Source organism: Pseudorasbora parva, chromosome 5 (genome assembly GCF_024679245.1).
Source record: "Pseudorasbora parva isolate DD20220531a chromosome 5, ASM2467924v1, whole genome shotgun sequence".
NCBI classification, from domain to species: domain Eukaryota; kingdom Metazoa; phylum Chordata; class Actinopteri; order Cypriniformes; family Gobionidae; genus Pseudorasbora; species Pseudorasbora parva.
Window position 1 is genome coordinate 21,385,865 of NC_090176.1, and position 21,761 is coordinate 21,407,625.

At 39.7% G+C, this 21,761-nt stretch overlaps 1 protein-coding gene and 1 long non-coding RNA gene across 2 annotated transcripts in view; one reads left to right on the top strand and one right to left on the bottom strand.

Annotated features, from left to right (window-relative positions):
- Positions 1-14,617, bottom strand: part of LOC137075201 (uncharacterized) — a 38,859-nt gene extending 24,242 nt beyond the window's left edge. The window contains exons 1-2 of the long non-coding RNA XR_010905006.1: positions 14,514-14,617; positions 4,015-4,090 (exon numbers count right to left, since the gene is read on the bottom strand). This is a non-coding gene — a long non-coding RNA (uncharacterized lncRNA). The remainder of the gene's footprint in view (positions 1-4,014; positions 4,091-14,513) is intronic.
- ihha (Indian hedgehog signaling molecule a) lies at positions 14,602-21,675 on the top strand. Its single transcript, XM_067443496.1, has 3 exons — positions 14,602-15,488; positions 17,133-17,394; positions 20,029-21,675. Exons 1-3 carry the CDS (start codon positions 15,189-15,191, stop codon positions 20,706-20,708), a joined length of 1,242 nt encoding a protein of 413 aa, XP_067299597.1. The 5' UTR covers positions 14,602-15,188; the 3' UTR covers positions 20,709-21,675.
- The last annotated feature ends 86 nt before the right edge of the window (positions 21,676-21,761 follow it).

The window sequence follows — 21,761 nt, forward strand, 5'->3', positions numbered from 1 at the left end:
TAAACCACAACACAATGAAATCGCCACAACACAACGAAAACAATTAGGCACAACACAACGAAATTGCCGCAACACAACGGAAACAATTAGGCACAACACAACGAAATCACCACAACATAACGGAAACAATTAGGCACAACATAAGGGAAACGAGCCACAACACAACGGAAACAATTAGGCACAACACAACGGAAACAATTAGGCACAACACAACGGAAACAATTAGGCACAACACAACGGAAATGCTCCCGACCACGAGGGGGCTCTCGTAGTGCAATAAAGTTAGTTTTCCATGCCATTGCTCTATAGATTGACCTGTCTTGCAAAGATATAAACACTACAATCAGATTTAAGTGTGTAACCATTGTATATCGACATGAAATATCAATTGAAAAATAACCTAAATGCATAGCCTGATTATAGCTGCATATTTATACCCGTGAACGTTTTTACTCCCGATCAAGGCGCTTGATGCCCAAGGGAATGTCTGCCAATTCCACCAAGTGGTTGAAACTTATAGTTTATAGAATTAAAATTACTTTTTTGTTGTTTTGTTTAAATGTTCAATTTCCAATGTTATGCATTGAGTCTGTTTGGAAAGCTGTGGAATTTTAACATGTCTGTTTTTAAAAGTAATTTGAATTCATACAAATTATGTGTTTCAACTGCATGGGGGAATTGGCAGACGTTCCCTTGGGCATTAAGCGCCATGACACCGTGTGCGTTTTCGAGTATAAATATGCAGCTATAATGCCTGTAAGTGATTTTCAATTGATATTTCATGTCAATATACAATGGTTACACACTTAAATCTGATCGTAGTGTTTCTATCTTTGTAAGACAGGCCAATCTATAGAGCAATGGCAAGTGAAACTAACTTTATTGCACTACGAGAGCTCATTTCCGTTGTATTGTCCATGGCGATTCCGTTGTGTTGTGCCTTGTTTCTGTTGTGTTGTGGCAATTTTGTTTGTTGTGCCTTCTTTCCGTTGTGTAGCCTGACAAGCCTGACCCAAATCAAGATGTTTGGTCTGGAAACTCACCATTGACAGGGCTCAATCCGAGGGGCGGGATAAACGGTTGTCTTTCAAACTCCCTCTGCGTGGCGTGTACAATTGGATAGCGCTACAACCAAGCAGAGCAACGAAGGTGAAGCAGAGCTCGTTGATAGATTAAACATTCGCCATATCTGGTCGGCAAAACTCAGAACACATCTTCCCTTTTTAAGAATGACTTCAGTGCCGTTCTTTGTTCTTTTCTCAGAGAAAAGCTTAACTCCAAGTCTTCCAGAGTCGCGGTCAAAGCTGATTCGAAAGACCGCCGTTCACCAGTTTCTGTGTTTACTAGTAGCACGCACGCGCAACTCGGCCGTCATTAAACCACACCCACCGACTCTATACACAATGGCCCTCATTTATCAATCTTGCGTAGAAACTGGTGTATATGTTGGCGTAAGATTATGCTTACACTCCTCTCACCGCCTGATTTATGAAGCTGTGCGTACCTCTGCAATCCAGGTGTACGCAATACCTGCCCTTGATAAATGCGGCGGCTGAAAACGATCGTCATTAGAATAACACGCCCCTATATATTCAAGTCTCTGCCTCCCCCACGCCCTCATTTTACGCCATGGACAAACAGAAGACGGCAAAGAAGCGAAACTTCTCCGACGTGGAGATCGGGCGCGCTCAATCATCTCACTAGTCCACTAGTCAGGGCACTGATTAGGGCATAAGTCAATGGGCTGACTCCCTGATCACTGACGATCCTATTGAGATGATTGAGACGCGCGCCCATCGAGATCACCAGGGAATTGAAAAAAAAACCCGAAATTGTTTTATTTGGGAGTTTAAAGAGTGGAATTAAAGGCACCTACAAAAACAAAATATGGACACAAATAACGAGTACTGTTAATAGTGTGGAGATTGAGAAGCGCACTCCAGCAGTTTAAATAGCTGTTTGGATGATAAATTACCATCACTGCATTATTTTACAGCACGTTTTGAAAAAAATAGTATTTAATTTCGTATCACGGCACATGTATTGGGGTGTACAATAGTGATGATGATGTGATGTGGAGTAAGATTAATTCACATTAATAATTACATGACAATTTGTAAGATTCTTCTTTTTATTATTATGATTATTATTCTTAATGACGCTTGTTATTTAGAAGAAGAATGTCGTTTTTATTGATTTTATTATTATTTAAAAGAAGAAGGTCATTTTTATTATTTTGTCAGTCTGAATTATTTTAGTCCCAGTCCGTGCGCAGCTGCTGAGCCAGGCGGGCCTGAAACGTCAGATAAAGCGCACAGGATCGCGACTGGAGGAATACATATGCCTACAAATCTAACGCTTTGGTAAAGTCACAAAAATTAAACATTGACGTTCATGTTGCACAAAAATAAACTATGAATGTTGTTTTTGTGGTTTTTAACAGTGGGTCATATAGCATATCTTGTCAGTGCGTTTTGTGATGTTAGGAATTGCTTTTCTGCGCATTTTCCCACTAACTCAAACGTGCGTACACCACCTCCTGAGCTGGCGTAGGATTTGAGCGTGCCGTACGCCAACGTCCATATTGATAAATCTCAAAGTCACCGTGGGTTTGGGTGTACGCAAGGTGTACGCTGGAAATTTGGTGTACGCACTTTTGATAAATGAGGGCCAATGTGATTGGCGTGACCAGAGTTTGGCGTTTACAGCTCAGAAATGAATTTAGAGTTGCTAGACAACACTCTCGCGGCAAATTAGATTTGCTGCCGCTAGGGTGCGTCTAGATTTGTAGGCTACCTTGTTTCCGTTGTGTTGTGGAAATTTCGTTGTGTTTTGGTTTAATTTAGTACAGCTGCACTACTGGGCCACCGTACTACGGTCATAATTTACACACCCTAATGTTGTTACAAAACCTGTAGGCCTTATGATCTTCTTTCCTCTGTGGACCACAAATAAGAGAAATTGTGAATATTTTTGTCCATAATCTTGTTTTGGACACCATTGATATTTAATCTAATGACAAAAACAGAAACATTCTTCAAAAATCTTAACTGTTTTTTTTTTTTTTTTAAGTCTCTAATGTAAGTCTCTAATGCAAGGCTGAATAAAAAAAAACAAAAAAAAACAAATGCAGTAAAAAAGCTCATATTAAGAAATATTTTTTACAATTTAAAATAACTCTTGTATCTTATATATATATATATATATATATATATATATATATATATATATATATATATATATATATATATATATATATATATATATATATATTAAACTGTAATTTAAAGAGTTGCCAAAGCAGAATTTTCAGCATCATTACTCCAGTCTACATGATCCTTCAGAAATCATTTTAATATGATGATTGGCTGCTGAAGAAATATTTCTGATTATTATTCATGTTAAAAACATTTGTGGTGCTTAATATTTAGGTGGAAACTGTATGCCCCCCCCAAAAAAAATAAATAAATAAAATAAAATAAAATAATAATAATTGATGAATAGAAAGTTTTAAATATGAATCATCTGAATACTGATTTTTGTTTTTTGTTCCACAGAAGAAAGTCAGTCCAAATATATAATTGCAGGACATGCTAACTGATTATTGCTAAACGATGAAATAAAGAAATAACAGTAAATCTCATACGTACGCAAATATTAGCTGGCTGTAAATATCCTAACCGTCCCCATCACTATCACTCATCTAATTTTGTGTTTGCGTAAATCCTTTCTTTGTCCCTTACTCACCTTTCAAACCCATGCACTATGGGAAAATTTACTGTAAGGCACAGGATATATACACAAACCATGAGGACAGAAAATGTGTCATGAATCAAGTTGTGGTGTTTCTTGGAAAACCCTGAATGATATAAGCTCTCTCTGAGAGCAACAAACAGTCAGTCTGCTTTAAGGTGTATGTGTGTACACTGACGTGTGAGTGTGCATTCATTGCAGTGTGGTATTTTTGTCCATTATAGCGCTAAGTGAGCATGTCTGTGGTAAGACAGTGTTTACCTGTGGTCAGATTAGCTATACTGCAGGCCTGTGGGTCTCCCTCTGTATATAGCTGAGACAGGGAATGTGAGGGGACCTGAAGACAGACAGGGAAGAGGTTAAAATTAGCAAAAAAAAGGACCACTATGTTGCTGTGCTGATCATAAACAGCATTTAACAGTCCAGGCAGAGATGTGGCCATGATAATGAACTGATTCATCGTCACAGTGTGTGCTAATGGCTTACTAAAGAGGGCAACTGAGACAGAGTTGTGGAATGACAGTATTTTAAGGAATGATGAAAGGATGTTGCAGTAATCCTCTGGTGTTCACTAAATCATTAAACTGAGGAAATAACCAGGTACCACAAACTGACTATATCCTGTAGCTGTAGGCTGAGGGCCATTGCTAATGGGGTGAAAGGTGGGAATAATTCTAGGGGCCCAAAGATGCCACAATATTTCCAGTAGGAATGCTGCATAATTAATTTAGTGGATTTGAAGCCACAATAAGAAGAATGAATCCACAAATTGGGTGAGAGGCAAGATAAGTTTACGAGGTTAGTGAGTCATTTCGTCAGGAAAGAAACAAAATTCAGCTCACCATAAAATACAAGAAAGTAAGGAGAATGAGAACAATAGCCATTTAGAGACACAATGACTTTAATGTGTGGGGTCAGAATTTTAATGTATGACAAATTACGTAACTTTTTAATTGCTATATTTTCACACTGTGTCTTCTGTCTAATATCTTATATTAAATATTAGGACAAAACATGACTTTTAGATGTTTATATATTTTACTTAATTGATTGCATGTAGTTCCAAACTCTGTAAGACTTTCGTTTATCTTTGAAACACAAATTAACAGTTTTAGGTTTAACGCATTACAAGTAACTTTTGTTATGTAATCAGATTACTTTTTAAGTAACTAGTAAAGTAGTGCATTGCTTTTCAAATTTACAACAAAATATCTGAGTTAGTTTTTCAAATAAGTAACATAAGTTACTTTGTTTTCCCATTCATTGACTGACAGCTCTCCTGTCCCTATGTTAAGAGTAATCGTGAGTGCAGAGATGTTGTGTAAATATGATGGTTGTTGTAGTTCTAGACTAAATGTGAGCATGCATGTATTTACTCATCTCACTTGCACAAAAAAGATTCAGTATTCATCACAATTAATAAAACCATTCAAATGCAATATCAGAATACTACACAAACCTTTATTGGAATGATGAACTATGCATTTTATAGACATTTCCTTCAGCAATTGCTCTGGCTCCCAGTAAAGTATTGAGTTGAATTTGAGATCTTGCTACTTACTTTAAAGGCACCTCATAATCTTGCACCCCAAAACCTTACTCAACTTCTTCATGTTTACACTCCTTCACGTGCTCTCAGATCTTCATCTTCAGTTTCTCTTGTGGTGGTACCTTGTATTCTAATAACTATCATGGGTGCCAGATCTTTTAGTTATGCTGCCCCCCCCCCGCTTATGGAACTCCCTTCCTCTCACTGTAAAAAAAAAAAAAAATTGCTCCAATTGAAAATTTTCAAGTGACTGATCACATCTAAATTTTTCAGTTAGCCAAATTGAATTCCTGTGATTTAAATTGCATCGATTCACAGAATTTCAAGTTGGCCAACTGAAAAATGTATTAATTCACAGAATTTCAGTTCGGCCAACTGAAAAATTTAGATGTGATCAGTCACTAGAAAATTTTCAATTGGAGCAATTTTTTTTTTTTTTACAGTGCTTGATGTTCACAACAGTGATTGTTTATTGACTTTTAAAACGCGTCTTAAAGGGTTAGTTCACCCAAAAAGGAAAATTCTGTCATTAATTACTCACCCTCGTGTCGCTGGACACCCGTAAGACCTTTGTTCATCTTTGCACAACCCATAAAAGGCACTAAAGATTGCTAAAAAAAAGATTGCATTGTTAAAAAAGTCCATCTCACTACAGTGGTTCTACAATCATTTTATGAAGCAACGAGAATAGTTTTTGTGTGCAATTTTCTTTTTATTAATAACAACTTATATAGGGATGGCTGATTTCAAAACACTAAAAGATTATTAAAATTTAGGTGAGAAAGGTTCTTTATATTTGCCTAAAAATATAACTTTTATGTTATAAAAAAAAAAAAAAACAAGCCCTGTCTAGGTGAGAAAAAGTAACACAAAAGTAACTTAACACATTACATTTCTTTAAAAGTAACTAAGTAATGCAACTAGTTACTTTTTAAGGGATTAACTCAATAATGTAATGCATTACTTTTCAAAGAATCTTTCCCCAACAATCAAATGAAGAAAATGAAGATCTTTTTAATGAAATCTGAAATGTAGAAAAGAAATGTAAGGTCGTAAAGACATCATTAAAGTAATCCATATGACTCCAGTGGTTTGGAATGACATGAGGTTTAGTATTAAAGGGGTCCTGAATTGAGAAATCAGCTTGAGCTTTTGATATATAAAAGGTCTTGGTAATACAAGAATATCCTGTAAGTTTTAGAACTAAAAACTTCTTTGATAGTAAAAGAAAAACTTTTTCTGACACCAGGCCCAGCAAACGATCGATCTCAGAATATGCCACACTTTGACGTCATCGTGTGGAAGTCACCGCCTCAACATTAGATGAACAACGCCTGATTCTGTAGCCCCTCCCACTCGCCTGACACCTGACGTACCTGACTCCTACCTGACAGTCTACATAGGGCTAAAATGCATTGAACGTCTAAGCAATAAAAATGCCACATAAGCTTCATTCAGATTCCAATATTATGGATGCATGGATGAACTTTATTTTTAATGAATATCCAGCTCACGTGGACAAGACTCTGCACATTTGTTCTTTCATTTCACCACGTATTTGTTTGTAAACAAGAGAATGGATTTGCAGACAAGATGAGATTACATGATTGAACGAAGTAACACTTGTGAGTATTTTTATTTTTTTAAGGTGCCCTAGAATGAAAAATTGAATTAACCTTGCGATAGTGAAATAATAAGAGTTTAGTACATGGACATCACATTCTGTGAGTCTCAAACACCATTGCCTCCTACTTCTTATTTAAATCTCGTGCATGAAAAACACTAGGGGAAAAAAAAGGTGCTTCTCAACATAAACCCAACCGTGATGCAAGCATTGGGGATGTGTTCACGGATGACTGGATCTGCACCTTGAGAGAGTGTTTATGGCCGTGCATTTCCTGTCTCGCTCTAGTGACGCGCGCGCGCACCCTTCCGGGAGAAGAGCCCGTACGGCCCATACAAGGACCTTCCGCTCTATCGACGTCAAGCCGACCCATACTCGAAAAAAACTCTCCGAAACTTGTGAGAAACCGGAAGGAGTATTTTTGAAACAGAAATACTCCATCAAACGTCCAACATTAGTTTTTGAAACTTTGTCTATGTTTAGGATGGGAATACAAGTCTTTAACAGTGTAAAAAGCTCAGTATGCATGAAACAGCATTTCACCCCCCCCCCCCCCCCTTTAAATGACTGAAATCTGGCAACTGCACAAAAACGATTTCTCGCGCGCGGATGATCTGAAAAGACCAATAAACAAGTAAGCTGCATTTTATCAATCTCCATTTGAGATGTTCTGCTTAAAGTGTTGTTCAGTCGGTCTGTGTTCTGTCAGGACTCACAAGCCTTCGCTGAACAACTGAACTGCTGTGAGCTCCTGAAATAAGCCAATCAGAGCAGAGCACAACATTAATATCCATGACTCTTCCAAATAAGGCAAAAACAGAGCATTACATCCTAGGGACAATTTCTAGGGCTATAAAATGGACCTGTAAAACTGTATCTGCCCACAATTTTTGCCCTTAAATAAGCCACATACTCTCTATGTAGGTATCAGAGAACAATTTAACATATTGTTTCAAATCATTCTAGGGCACCTTTAACATGTGATAGTATTGCATTGTTACAGTTTGTTTGATATCTATTGATTAATGTGTACTGAAAATAACTGAAAAGGAAAATACCTTAGCATGCTGTCAAAGGCTGAAGAATCCTTTATTTGTGGTGTTGTTGGTTCATTGCGATTCAGGATCAGACTTGCATATGTATGGGCCAGGGCTCACAAAGCCTAATGTCTCAGGGTGTGTGTGTGTGTGTTTGCGGTGTTTGCGGTTTGCGGTTATATCCACCGATCATGCAAGCCAAGTAATAAAAAAAAGAACATTCCAATGAATCACGGGTGGATGAGAGATAAATCACTGTGTTTGTTTGATGAAGACATTTTGCGAGCCCTGTGGGTGATTCATTCCGGTAGCCATTTCCCCATATGCTTTCAAAACAATCCCATAGGTGTACTGACAGGGGAGTTGAAGCTCATTAAATATGCAAATCTTATCCAATCCTAGCCGTGGGCATTTACTTCTAAGTCTTCGGTGCGGCACGCCCATCAAAACGATTGTTCCAGGAGAGAGCCTCAAAGCCACTGTAGAAAACAATCTATTACTTATTCATTATGATGGTTTTGAATGTAACATCATAATTTGACATCAGACAAAAATATATATAAACAAAATTAAAGCCAGTTCATGACACCTTTAATAACAGAATTTTAATTTTTGGGTGATCTATCAAAGTGTGTCATGGGCATGGCCTCCCAATAATTCGCTAAAAATGTAAATATGTTCCGGTTTCAGGGCTCACTGATTTGAAATGAGCTGTCCTTCAATATACAATGTCTGTTTTTGAGGTTTGCAATATGATGATACTGTATTAGAAATTACAGAAATGTACAGTATTTGCTAAAACAAAATTTTAAACTTTGTTTTTAAAAATTGTTTTGCAATAATATTGTAATGTTGACAAAACTTGAAAATTGCTCATGCAGGATTTGAACTCATATAAGCATATATGGGCCATGTGTCGGAGCACATGCACCATCCACCAGACCACATCTCTGTCTAAACTTGCCTTAAAAAGGGTGAGGGGCCTAGAGAAATATACAGTCTGGAGGCCCAGACTCCCTCGCTACCATGCCAGATAGGCTACATCTACAGCACTAACGATTTCCTTCCAGGCCTGGGCCGTGGATTGACAGAGACAGACACAAACAGATAGACTAGGAAAGAGAGACTACTGTGGGATAGATGAGAGTAGGATGCTATCCCTCCCTTCATCCATGTCAGCCTGCTGCTACTGAAGCGTATAGTGTGTGCACTTGCGCACACTTTCCGCTAGCTTGTCCCCAGCTCCAAGCAGGCACCCTCTAATTAGGGCTGCGGGCAGGCCTGCAGTCTTTGAAGCTTGCAGGAGCACCGCAGCAGCTCGCCACAGCCGGGGTGACAGCGGCATCCCACAGAAGATCACGAGACAAACCCATACAACATGGACACGCAGGATCTGTTCTGTCTTATCCTCGCCGTTCCCCCCTTGCGTTATTGCGCAATGCGCTCCCTCTCACCTTTCTGTCCTTTCTACCGCACTCATCATTCTTTTTAATTTGTTACTCCTTTTCCTGGTGTTGTAGCACCACCTTTCAGACATTTTTTTTCTTCTTCAATAGATCCAAAAATTTCACGAAGATCAATCCAACCCGATCACTTTAAAGCACAAACACACTCAGGTAAGAGCACAACTAAACAAGCTTGGCAGCTTCTGTCAAACTTAATATCTCACTCACTAAAACTCATTTGTACTCTTTCCTTTTTCCTCGGTCTTGCCTCTCAGCAAAAATTGAGGCCTAAAATCCAGTTTTTTTGCTTGTGGGCTCTATGTCAATACTGGGCACTGAATGTTGATGTTTACCTTCATTTTAGCTGTTTAATCATATTGTCACAGCCTATTTAAAGGAAACAGGCTGTTAGCCAGTACACAGCTGGCAAGGCCAGCAGCGGTATAGTAAAATATAAATATAATAAGAACGTTTTTGAGTTGGTGAATCCATTCTGAGCAGTGAAACATCACCACAGTGACCACAGCTGTGGCATGCGTGCAGGAAAAAAGCAGCCTAGGCCTCTGAAGCCTGAGAGAAGAACCCAGTAGGACCAATAAACAGGCAGAAATGTGCAGCATGTGCCCTACTTCATTTTAAACGCTGCCATTAGCATGAATCCCTCTACAGCTATCACTTACGCAAACAGAACTGGACATCATCCTCATCATGATTGCCAGCTTTATTGTTAACAGCATCCCCATGAACCACAAACATATTTAACTTTTCTGAGTTCTTTTAGGATAGGCCCCAGCCGGAGCGACATATTTACCTATATTCTGGTGTATGGACGAGCAATACGTTTGAATTAGACTTCAGTTCAATTAGGCATCAGTTAACAACAAGTCCCATACATAAAAAGTTTTAAAAGAGGTTATTATAGAAACAGAAGCACTGAAACCCACCTTTCATCTCATCATCTTACAATATATTTAAATAGTAAAGGTCACCACAGCCATGGAGGTGAGTGAGGTTTAAGCTCAACCATGGGGGGGGTTTCAGGTCGGTTATGAAGGTAAAGAGAAACATAGAGGGGGGAGGTCCCACTGGCTGCTATTGATGCATTGAGTTATTCAGGGCTCTTGACTTTAGGCCTCAATTACAGCCATTTGGCAGGAGCACTAACGTGTGGAGACGCGGCTGTGGCGAGTCCGGTCCACACTGCCTGACCCTGTGCTTGTCCCCTGGGCAGTGCTTTGTTTTTTTAGCAGGCGGCTAGCTCAGTCTGCTTTTAGCCTCTGCTTTTATACATCTCTGGTATTATTTTTTCCCTGGTTGCTCCAGCTGTGACTGCCCCAACCACTCCTCATGCTTCACTGCATGTGGAGGAATGGAGTAATCGGACATTGACGCTGCACAGCTCCTTGCATGCATGAATGAATTCTGTGACATCTCCTGTCTCTGGTCCAATCAAAATAGAGGCCTCCAGAGACTTCAGAATGGGCCCAGTTGTCACTGAATGCTCAGTGAAGTTGGGATTCAGGTGCACTTAACTGAATTATACGCTATGCACATGAACTAAACCACCGTCATCTAGTGTAGGAATTTTAGAGGGGTCATTTTCTCTCAATTTTAACGTTTTTCAGTGTGAACACACAATCAGCACTACTTACGCAACAATAGGGCATAGAACAATAAAGAAGCCTACTCTCAGAAAAAAAGAAAGAAAAAAAAAAACACTTTAGGGGTACAACAGCTTGACATTGGGGCAGTAGCTTCAAATGGACTTCTTTGAACCTTATTTAACCCTACAAGGTTTGTGTTAGTATGTTAAAGTTATTTTACCTACTTTAAGGTACTAATATGCACCTTTTAGGGCAGGGTGTCCAGTCTCGTTCGTTAGCTCAATCTGCAATGACACACGGAAAGTTTCTAGCATTCCTGAAGACCTTCATTAGTTGGTTCATGTATGTTTAATTAGGACCTAAACTCTGTAGGATATTGGCCTTCCAGGAACAGGATTGGACACCTTGTTTTAGGTATCGATAAGGGTAATGTGACAAGCTGTTTACCCTCAAAGGCATCATTTTTGCACATTTTTTCTGAGAGTGATTAAATGGGAAATCAAAAAAAGAAGAGGCTGTTAAGACCCTACAAGGTTTATCATGCAGTTTGAGGGCGCTGCCCCTTTTTCCCCTAAGGTTGTTAGGGACAGCAGGAAGTGGTGAGGGAAAAGAGCTGCTATTACCTTGAGGGAAGTGAAAAAGCGCCTCACAGAACACCGAATCACACCACAATCCACAAGAACGCCATTCCGAAGGACGAAAACAACTAAAAACAGAGTTGTTTACCAGTTAATAGTGGAGAAACACTAAGTTGCCCATGTTCTCTCTCTCTCTCTCTCTCTCTCTCTCTCTCTCTCTCTCTCTCTCTCTCTTCAGCACTCGCTCTCCCCGTCCCTTCTGCACACCCTTTGTTGGTTAGTTCCGTGGGTAGCCCTGGTGCCCATGTGAGAACCCAGCAGACCCAGTTCACTCACCCCACTGACAGCAGATGAAAGGCTCCCTGGCTGGCATTATTTGAAAGGCACCCATCTCCCTCTGTTTTGGCCCGGGTGTCCTCTTATTTCACAGGGCAAATTAATAACTCTGCTACATCAATGGACTCTCGCTAAAAGAGCCTGGGCTGGCGTCTGAACCACTGCCATCGCCCGGTTGACGGGGAACAGCCGCTGATGTGCTGGCTTTAAGGACGTGGGCTCTTTTCTTGAGGGCAGAAGGGATTTCTGACTGGATGTGACCACTTCTGAGGCATTGTCAACAGCCAAGTTCAATAAGCAGGCCTGCAAGGAGCCATGTCTTTATTTACGTCCATCAAAGGGAAGAGGACACGCTCCGTGGGATCCACACGCTCTGTAATTGTCTCTCTGTGATCTCCAGAGTCAAGATGCAAAAATTTGAAAACAAGTTCATCCATTGCATTCCATTCATTCATACTGATACTGCTTAGGCGTACCTGGATCTCATGTGGACTTGTGTTCTGGTAGATAAAACCATATGTGAAAGGTGAGATTGTGGAATAATGTCACCTAGTTAAGAGAAGAGTTTGGCAAAAGTTCTTCAAGACTTGAGTGACTGTAACTAAAGTATGATTATTTCATATTAAGAATAAATTTAGATTATTGATCCAGCAGTGGGTATCTGTTGCAGCCAGTGGACATTTCTGTGTGGAGTTTGCACATTCTCCCCATGTTGGCATGGGTTTCTTCCGGATACTCCGGTTTCCTCCACAATCCAGAGATGTGTGTTAGCCCTGTGATTGACTGGCTATCCATCCAGCATGTTGATTGGTCCAGTAAAGGTAGAGTTTGATATAAATGCTGGCAGGAAAGGAATAGAGGATAGAATAAATGTATGGAAAAAACATGAACATGAATGAAGGGAAAAAACAAACTATGTTAAATTCATGGTTCGAGGAACCAGGCCATGATGGTGAGAACAAGGGATGGGTAAGATGGTTACACACTGACCTGTACCAAATGGTCAAGGTGGCAGTGAGTTTGATTGAAAGAGTGACAGTAGTGTTTTCCTCACCCGCTCATTTACTCTCTTTAACTCCCTGTTCCAAATGAGGACACACCAAACCCCAACCCTAAAATACTTTGATATTTACAGAAATAAATAATTAAAAAATAAATCAACACCAAACACCGCGTCTGTTAAATTTGCTTTTGAAATGGGCACAAAACCACTAGCCCCTTTCCGGCAAATATTTGCAGAGCTAATTTGGAAGACTTGGGTCTGTTTCCTTTGCCTCATTTAAAGAGAAATTGAACAGAGTTCGAGTGTCGTGGATATATCTGTTCTTAAGGTGCTGACCGCTGGCTACATCCACACAGTCATCACTTGTGTAAGTGGAGCGTCTTCTCTCAGTGTGTAGAATAGAGCTGCTCCTGTGTAACCGTCTTCCAAGCTATATGCTACCGACTTCACCAGCTTCATCTTCGGTTTGAACAGTGAACCCCTCATGCAGGTCCCACCACTACCCATTACCTCAGGACAGACCAGCACACACTGGAGCTCTGTATCATAATATCTGATACAAATAAGAACCATTGAGCAATGGATGTGCATGGAACCCGGAGACTGTAATATGCAAACTAAAAAAATTTACACAAATTATTTTTCACAATGCTTGTCTTGTCTATATGGTATTATTTATTCGCATGGGGGTCAGGGTAAGAAGGATGCCCAAGATGAAACACACACACACACACACACACACACACACACACACACACACACACACACACACACACACACACACACACACACACATACATACATACATATATATATATATATATATATATATATATATATATATATATATATATATATATATATATATATATATATATATATATATATATATATTTATTTATTATTTTTCTTTCTTTTTTTACAGAAATTTTTATTTAATGACAGTTATTCCCTTTTAGAGTTGAGTAAAAGCTGAAAATAGCTACCTTCATAGCTTAGTTTTTTAATATTATTGTTGCATTATTGTGTATTTACCATCACACAAATATACACACATGAATTAAATCATAAATATGGAGAGTAATTCAATTTAATAATTAAAAAAGTATTTTTTGTAATGACCTGACACACAGTAATGAGGGGCCAAAGGGGTCACATAATAACAAAATGGCTTCCATTATGTATGTTTGTTAAACTACATTGCCTTTGATCTGGTTGTACACAGAAGTGTTTTCAAATATTAATAATTTAAAAACATAAATGATTTGTGGCTTATCTTTAAGATAGCATTGTCATTGCCAAATTATTTATGCAAATATTTATTTTTTAAATAATGTCAGCCTTTTCTCTCATTTGCAGTACAATATTAAGCATCATTTAGACTTTTAATTGATCTATGTAATTAAGAATAACTTAATAGATCGGAAAAAAGCAACATCGTTACACCTGTCACCAAAGCGGAACGGTCTAAACAAACGGAACTGTTCTGATCAATAAATGATCAATCATTCAAATGAGTGCGCCAGGTTAGTCGAGTGTGTTTCCTTAAGCGTATCAGTGTAGGGGAGGGTAACAGTTGCTCACGTTTGTTTGAGGAACAGCCAGGCTCGTTCTCTATTTGTGGATCGATGAATGGGAGAGTCTGAGTCCACAGTTCTTCCCCGAGACTTGTGTTTGCCCAGCCAGGCGCTGTGAAGCGTCAAAGGGAGCCGGTGGGTATACGACGCACCCAATGTGACCCACGGGGAGGAGTGGCAGGCAGGGATAGAGAGGGGCAAAAAACTGGCAGGGTGCGGTCTCAGTGCGCCGGGCAACTCAGATCACTTGACGTGCGCCAAAGGACGTGCTCATTCAAAGACAGCCGCCGCAGCAGTCTCTCTGACAGCTCTCCCAGTGTGCGTCGGAGTCACCTTGTTGTATCTCTCTTCTAGAATCTGTTAGATAAATAAATGGACTTGCCTGCTCACTCTCATTTCGGTGATTTTTTCGAGAGACCAACGTTTCGCATTCTATGGGCACTGCATACTTGGTATCACTGGATCTTTTCTCCGGCGTCTCTCCATGACAGCCTCTGCGTAAAGCCACTTTTACGCACGGACGATGGCGAGGATAAGGGTGATAAAGAAGTAGAGGTTTTGTCCTCCCCATATTTTACCCCGTGGGGGGGAATAAGGATCTCGCGGGGGGTAGTTTCTCATTGAACGGCGAGCTGTGCCACCGTACCACTCCGTGTCGGAGTGCCCGGCGGGTTGGGGTGGAATGCGTCTCCCCGTGGTGTTTGGGCTTCTCGTCGGCTGCGCCCTGATTTTCGCACCTGTTAACGAGGGCTGTGGGCCGGGGAGGGGACATGGGAAAAGGCGGCCTCCAAAGAAACTGATACCCCTTAATTACAAGCAGTTTATCCCAAACGTAGCCGAGAAGACACTGGGAGCCAGTGGGAGATACGATGGCAAAATCACCAGGGAATCGGGGCGCTTTCACGATCTTACGCCGAACTACAACCCCGATATCATCTTCAAAGATGAGGAGAACTCAGGTGCGGATCGACACATGACGCAGGTGAGCGACACTTGGATAATGCAGCTGGAATGAATTCAATTATCTGCCCATTAGAAACACACTCAATGGTTTTGATTCGATTGCGAGCACATTAAACCTGTTGCTTAGCGGTGTGCCCTTTGCTCAGTCCCACCGACGCGCTCTTATCGATCTTCACAGCTTTCAGAGGAATTGATTGCCGACAGCGGTTTGTCTCTTAGAATCGCTTCTTTGATGGTTCTTGGGTTCAGGAGAGAATCTCATGCTTTTAATGATCCTTTGCTCATTAAAAAAGTAATTGTTGTTACATCACATATCATAGGTATTGGTTTCTTTAAAGCAGAATTAGATTTACTAAATTACTAAATAATAAGATATTTGTTTTATGTAAAATATATAAGTTTTCCCGTCCAAGGATAATCTTGGACCTGTCAAAAACTTGCTGAAATGTCCATGTGCTTTTCGCTTTTACGCAATGTCTCTAAGTAACAAGGTTAATTTTGCATGCAAACGATGTAGACATAATTTCGCTGTCATACTTTACCAAAATCAATCAATCAATCATCTAACACCAACAAGAGAACTTAAAACAAACGTGTTTCTTATGTTAACCAACTCTAAAACGAATATTTTAAAATATAAGTCCACTTATGTTTCAAAATAAGTAACCTTTCCATTTAGTGTGTGGTTTATTTAAGCAATCAATAAATCAATCATAAATGACTCATGGATTTAAAATTATGACTATTTCCTCTCCAAATCATGGAACGGATATTGCCTGAAATTGTAGTTAGTTCTAGTATATCTGTGCTTTCTTTGGCAATGAACACTTGTTTCCATGCTGAAATTTGAATTTGCTGTTAAAAGCAAAATTTGTCTTGTGTATTATAAAGGGTGGTGAATGTGGCTTGGTTAAATGAGTAAAAGTGAATCACTCAACATTTTGGACACATTTTGTACCTTGGTCGCTGAAAAAAATACCTGTGGTATGGTAAAAATAAGTCAGTATATATTTGTGGTTCGAAGCATCACTCAGTTCTTCTCCTCGTGATTCAATAATTTGTCATTATGTAATGCTTTACGTGGGTGCTTTTGAAAACACATTCTTCAGGCATAAAATAGAGGTTTAAAAACAAAAACTGTGGCATATTGTCTGACACGGTAATGTGGAAAAAGTAGGACTACAAAAATTCTTTAATTAGTCATATAAGCACAAATGCTTATTTATTTAGGAAAGCAAAACTATTAATTGCTGGAAAGAAAGTTTTGCATGAAAGACATAAAACACACAGGAAAGTGAAATACTCATAATAATATCTAAAAAGTGACTTAAAAGGGACCAAATGCATCTTTATGCAAATATGATTTAGAGATAAACCTGTTGATTTATATATTTGTGGTGTTTCACCCATACACTTCCCCTTGCATAAAAGGTGACCATTTGCAGAGTTCCCAACGTGTTCTGTTTTTACAGCATTCTGTGTCATTCGTATCAGTTCTGCCTCTCTTTTGTCTTGCCCTGTGTTGTATGTTTTTTGTCATTCAGTGTGTTTTGCCCTTTGGAGTTATAACTTGTCTTGTTTGCGTATTTCTTGCAAAACTCCACGCCATCATCTTCCACTTGTGTAACCCAGGTCTAAACATCTTTCCTTGTTGCCTTCACAGCGCTGTAAAGATAAGCTGAACTCTCTGGCTATCTCTGTGATGAACATGTGGCCCGGGGTGAAGCTCAGGGTGACCGAGGGTTGGGATGAAGACGGCAATCACTTTAAAGAATCACTGCATTACGAAGGAAGAGCTGTCGATATCACCACCTCCGATCGCGACCGTAATAAATATGGCATGTTGGCACGTCTAGCGGTGGAGGCTGGCTTTGATTGGGTCTACTATGAGTCCAAAGCTCACATCCACTGCAGCGTCAAGTCAGGTAGGCCTGAGAGTACATTAATCACTCTGTTTATTTACATTATATACATATATCAATGTAAATCCAATGCTTTATACACTCTTTATTGGCATTGATGGTTCCATGAAGAACCTTTAACATCCATGGAAACTTTCCACTGCACAAAAGGTCCTTTATAGGGGAAAAAAAATGTTCTTTTACAGAAGAAAAAAAATGTTCTTTTAAGAACTCTTCGCTGAAAGGTTCTTTGGGTGAATGAAATTGGTTCTTCTATGGCATCGCTGTGAAAACCCACATTTGGAGTGTAGAATAATATATCACATTTAGCCAACACTTTATTCATTTAACTTCAGTAGCTTTCATTAATAATTGAGCAATATTGAATGTATACTAGTGCTTCCGTAGGTTCAACTTAGAATATGATCTACCATTTTCTTGAAACAGGTTTATGACTGATGGTAGAAAAGCTTCCAGTCTGATCTGGTGTTTGAACTATAAAGACACTCCTGACTGAAAGGTTCATATGCGTTCCTTGTGCAGTTAAATCAGGTGTGTCCTATTGTGGTTAAGTTGGTCATTTCTCATTAACTTGGGTGAGATAAGTGGTAGACTTGGGATGAAGGCAACAACAGGTAACAGACCACATCATTAAACCTTAAACACCTGCCTCTACCTGAGTCACCGGAGACCAAATTATTGGCCAGGCAACCAGGAAAGTAAAAGTGCACCCATTGTGTCTTCTGGCAGTTTTCTCTTTTGACCTGCATTATTGTTTTTTGCATGGTAATAACTGAGCTATTGCGCAGCAGATCAGGCTTTGGTGCTCTCATTAAAGATGGTTGAAAGAGTCGGTTTCCAGCTTAGAAGTTGAGAACGTCCATTTTCATTCAACACAAACACACTAACACGCGTATACATAATTTCTCACAATACAACACGTTTTTTAAAATTGTTTTTTATCTGTGCCACACAAAAAAACAGCAATAATACTCCTCCTTCATAACATTTATTACTGCAAACATTTTGACTAATTTGTTTATCTTATCACCTAGCTACTAATAAGAATTTTCAATTTAACTTATTTTACTTTGATTTTTCAAAAGTCCACAGATTTTACAAAGTGCATAAACTGCTATAGATTAATGTTGGACCTGGCCCAGAATCTATAACCCAGATTTGTGACTTTAAATGTCAGTTTTTTTGTATTGTTTGTTTTTGTCTGTAGAGTATTTCACCACTGCTAGAGAGGAATGGGATCTGTGTGGACATTTGTGAGGCACTTCTTTTATCTGTCTGATAGAGCATGCAAACACAAGAAAGACCTTTTGTCTGCTTATGCTTTATCAAAGTCCTCTATAGGTGTGTTCTTCCGATGGCTTCTTCAACAGTTAATGCAAGATTTCAGGCAAACTTAAGTATAAACAGAAGAAATGCTGTCTACCATACGATACATCATATATTTCATGTACATTTATCTCTTATGCTTATACTGAAATGCCTGAAATATCATGTTCTTACATATTCGTTCTATCTTAAAGATTAACTAAATAATCTGTACACACACACACACACACACACACACACACACACATACACACACACACACACACACACACACACACACACACACACACACACACACACACACACACACACACATCTGGTTCACTCACTATCTTTGTGGGGACTCTCTATAGACGTAATGATTTTTATACCGTACAAACTGTACATTCTATCCCCCTACACTACCCCTGCCCCTAAACCTACCCATCACAGGAAACATTCTGCATTTTTACTTTGCCAAAAAAACTCATCCTGTATGATTTATAAGCATTTAAAAAGTGGGGACCGCTGGCTACAATATAGGTGATCTCAGGTTTTACTATCCTTATGGGGACATTTGGTCCCCACAATGTAATATAAACAAGGACACACAAACACACGCACACACACTGAAGTATGAAGTGTATGGGGTAAATATGTATGCAAGAAAGAGAGAGAATATGCCTTAAGAAGTAAGCCTGCTGCTAAAGTGTTGTGAGATGATTAACCAACTCCTTTGTTTTGCAGACGGCAACTCTGTTGTCCCCTTTCTCAGATCTCTTATCTCGGCCTATCTTATCACCTGGCCTTGGTACTTACCTTTCCCAAATATTTGTGTAGGGCTCAACGGAGACTTAAGACTCGTTCCGGATTTTGTAGTGCAAAAGTAGCTCCAGACCCCACTCACTTCTTTTCGGAGAGGAGTCAGAGAGCTGAGATGGTTATTTATTAGCTTTTATTGCATTTTTAAACACTGACCAGAGTCGTGCGAAAAGAAAAAAAGTAATTAGCTTGAAGGATGGCGCTTGAAATGTTTGCCTGCGCACGCCAGGTTATTTTGCCACTGCGACTTTCAGTTTGATTGGAGTTTTATGGGTTTACATCGAGAGCGGGAGTGTGTTTGTGCTTGGGTGTGTGTGCTTTAAAGATTGAAGATTAATCTGAGGAAGGCATTGTGCCATTTAAACAATCCAAACCCAATCTTTAATGAACACACAACCTTTGGAATTGTTTTAGGCTACTGTGCACATATGCTGTCAAGGAGTCGCAATAGAGAAAAGGGCAATTTTATTGTTCATTTCAATCATTATATTCTCTCTATGTCCATTTCAGAGAACTCTGTGGCTGCTAAAACCGGCGGTTGTTTTCCCGCATCGGCTCTTGTCACTGTTGAGGACGGAAGCGTGAAGACCATGGCCAGCTTACAGCCTGGAGAGAAAGTACTCGCTTCATCAGAAAGCGGCGGAGGTGGGATGCTCATCTACAGCGAAGTCATCGCCTTCCTGGACCGCGATCCTTCTGCAGAGAAGCAGTTCTACACCATTGAGACAGAGTCAGGGGCTAAACTGAGCTTAACGGCGGCCCATCTCCTGTTTGTATCCAAAGGGAACTGCTCAGGGCCTGTAGTGAGTGCAGAGCTGAAATCTGTATTTGCTAGTGACGTGCTGCCAGGTCAGTGTGTGGTCTCCGCGCGAGGTGCAGGACAGCAGGGACAGCTGTCCCGGGTCACTAGGATCCAAATACAGGAGGACAAGGGGGTTTTCGCTCCACTTACCCGCCATGGGACAGTGGTGGTCAACGGTGTCATCTCCTCCTGCTATGCGGCCTTAGACCAGCACTCGCTGGCTCACTGGGCTTTTGGCCCACTCAGGGTACTTTATAACTGGGGAGGGCCAGTTGGACATCAGGCTGTGGGGATACACTGGTATTCCTCACTGCTGCACTGGGTTGGGACTCATGTGCTGGATCCAACACACTTCCATCCTTGGAGCATGATGGACAATGATAGATGAAAATGAGCAGGAGGAATGAGAATGTCACTAGATTAAGTTTTGGATGGATCTAAAAGAGAACAAAGTGAAGAAAGTTCTTGAGTGAAGAACCCAATCATCTATGACCCTGAATAGACTTAAAAAACTAGAAGGCTGCAGCTATTCTTTGGGTCGACCCTCGTTTGAGGAAACGGACATGGACGTGACAAAATTGATCTTAAAAACCCATATTTAACACTTTTCGATGGGTTTTCTATACTGCCTACACTGGAACATTATCATGAATATACCAAGACGCACACACATCTACTCAGAATCTCTTGTTCAGCTTCTTTCTCTCTTCTACACACATACACATTCACTAAACATATCGGTATAGCCGTTGAAGTGAGGTAACTATAGATGAATTTGCTTTACTCAGGTATGCAGTGACTCAACCACAGGCGATCAGACCAACACGGCCTGATAAGGTTTGAGACGTAGGAGGAAGTTGTGTTAGAAAAGAAACAAGAATGGAAGGTACACACAAACACACCCACTTTACAATTAGTTTAAAAACTAGGCCTTTGAAACATCAGGAAAATATTTTCAGGTTTGGGCTCATAATAACAGTCATATGGTCAGTTACATGTTTCTCACTGTAAAGGTAGAGGTGTCTTTTTCAACTTAATCAAGTATTTAATGGTCACATTGTACACTGTATTTCTCCATTTGGCATACATAAGGGTTTTGAGTACTTTTATGAAGGCTTCATTTAAAGAAATTAAGAGTTTTCTCTGTGCAATGTGTAGCAATGTTATAAGAGTTTATGCCAGTTTATGTAGTCCTTATGTGTGCTTTATGCAGTAATACTCAATTTCCCATACAACTTACTGTATTTATCTGTTTTGTGGCATTATTTACATTTTACTTAAAGATGTCAGAAATTATATAATATTTGTAAAACTATTTAAAGATCTATTTTTCAGAATTAAAGATTACAGAAATATCTGCCTTTGTCTTTTTTTCATAGTCTCTTGACAAAATTGCTCTGCTCTCAGTAATTCACGCTAAAATGTATAGTGTATTAAGTGT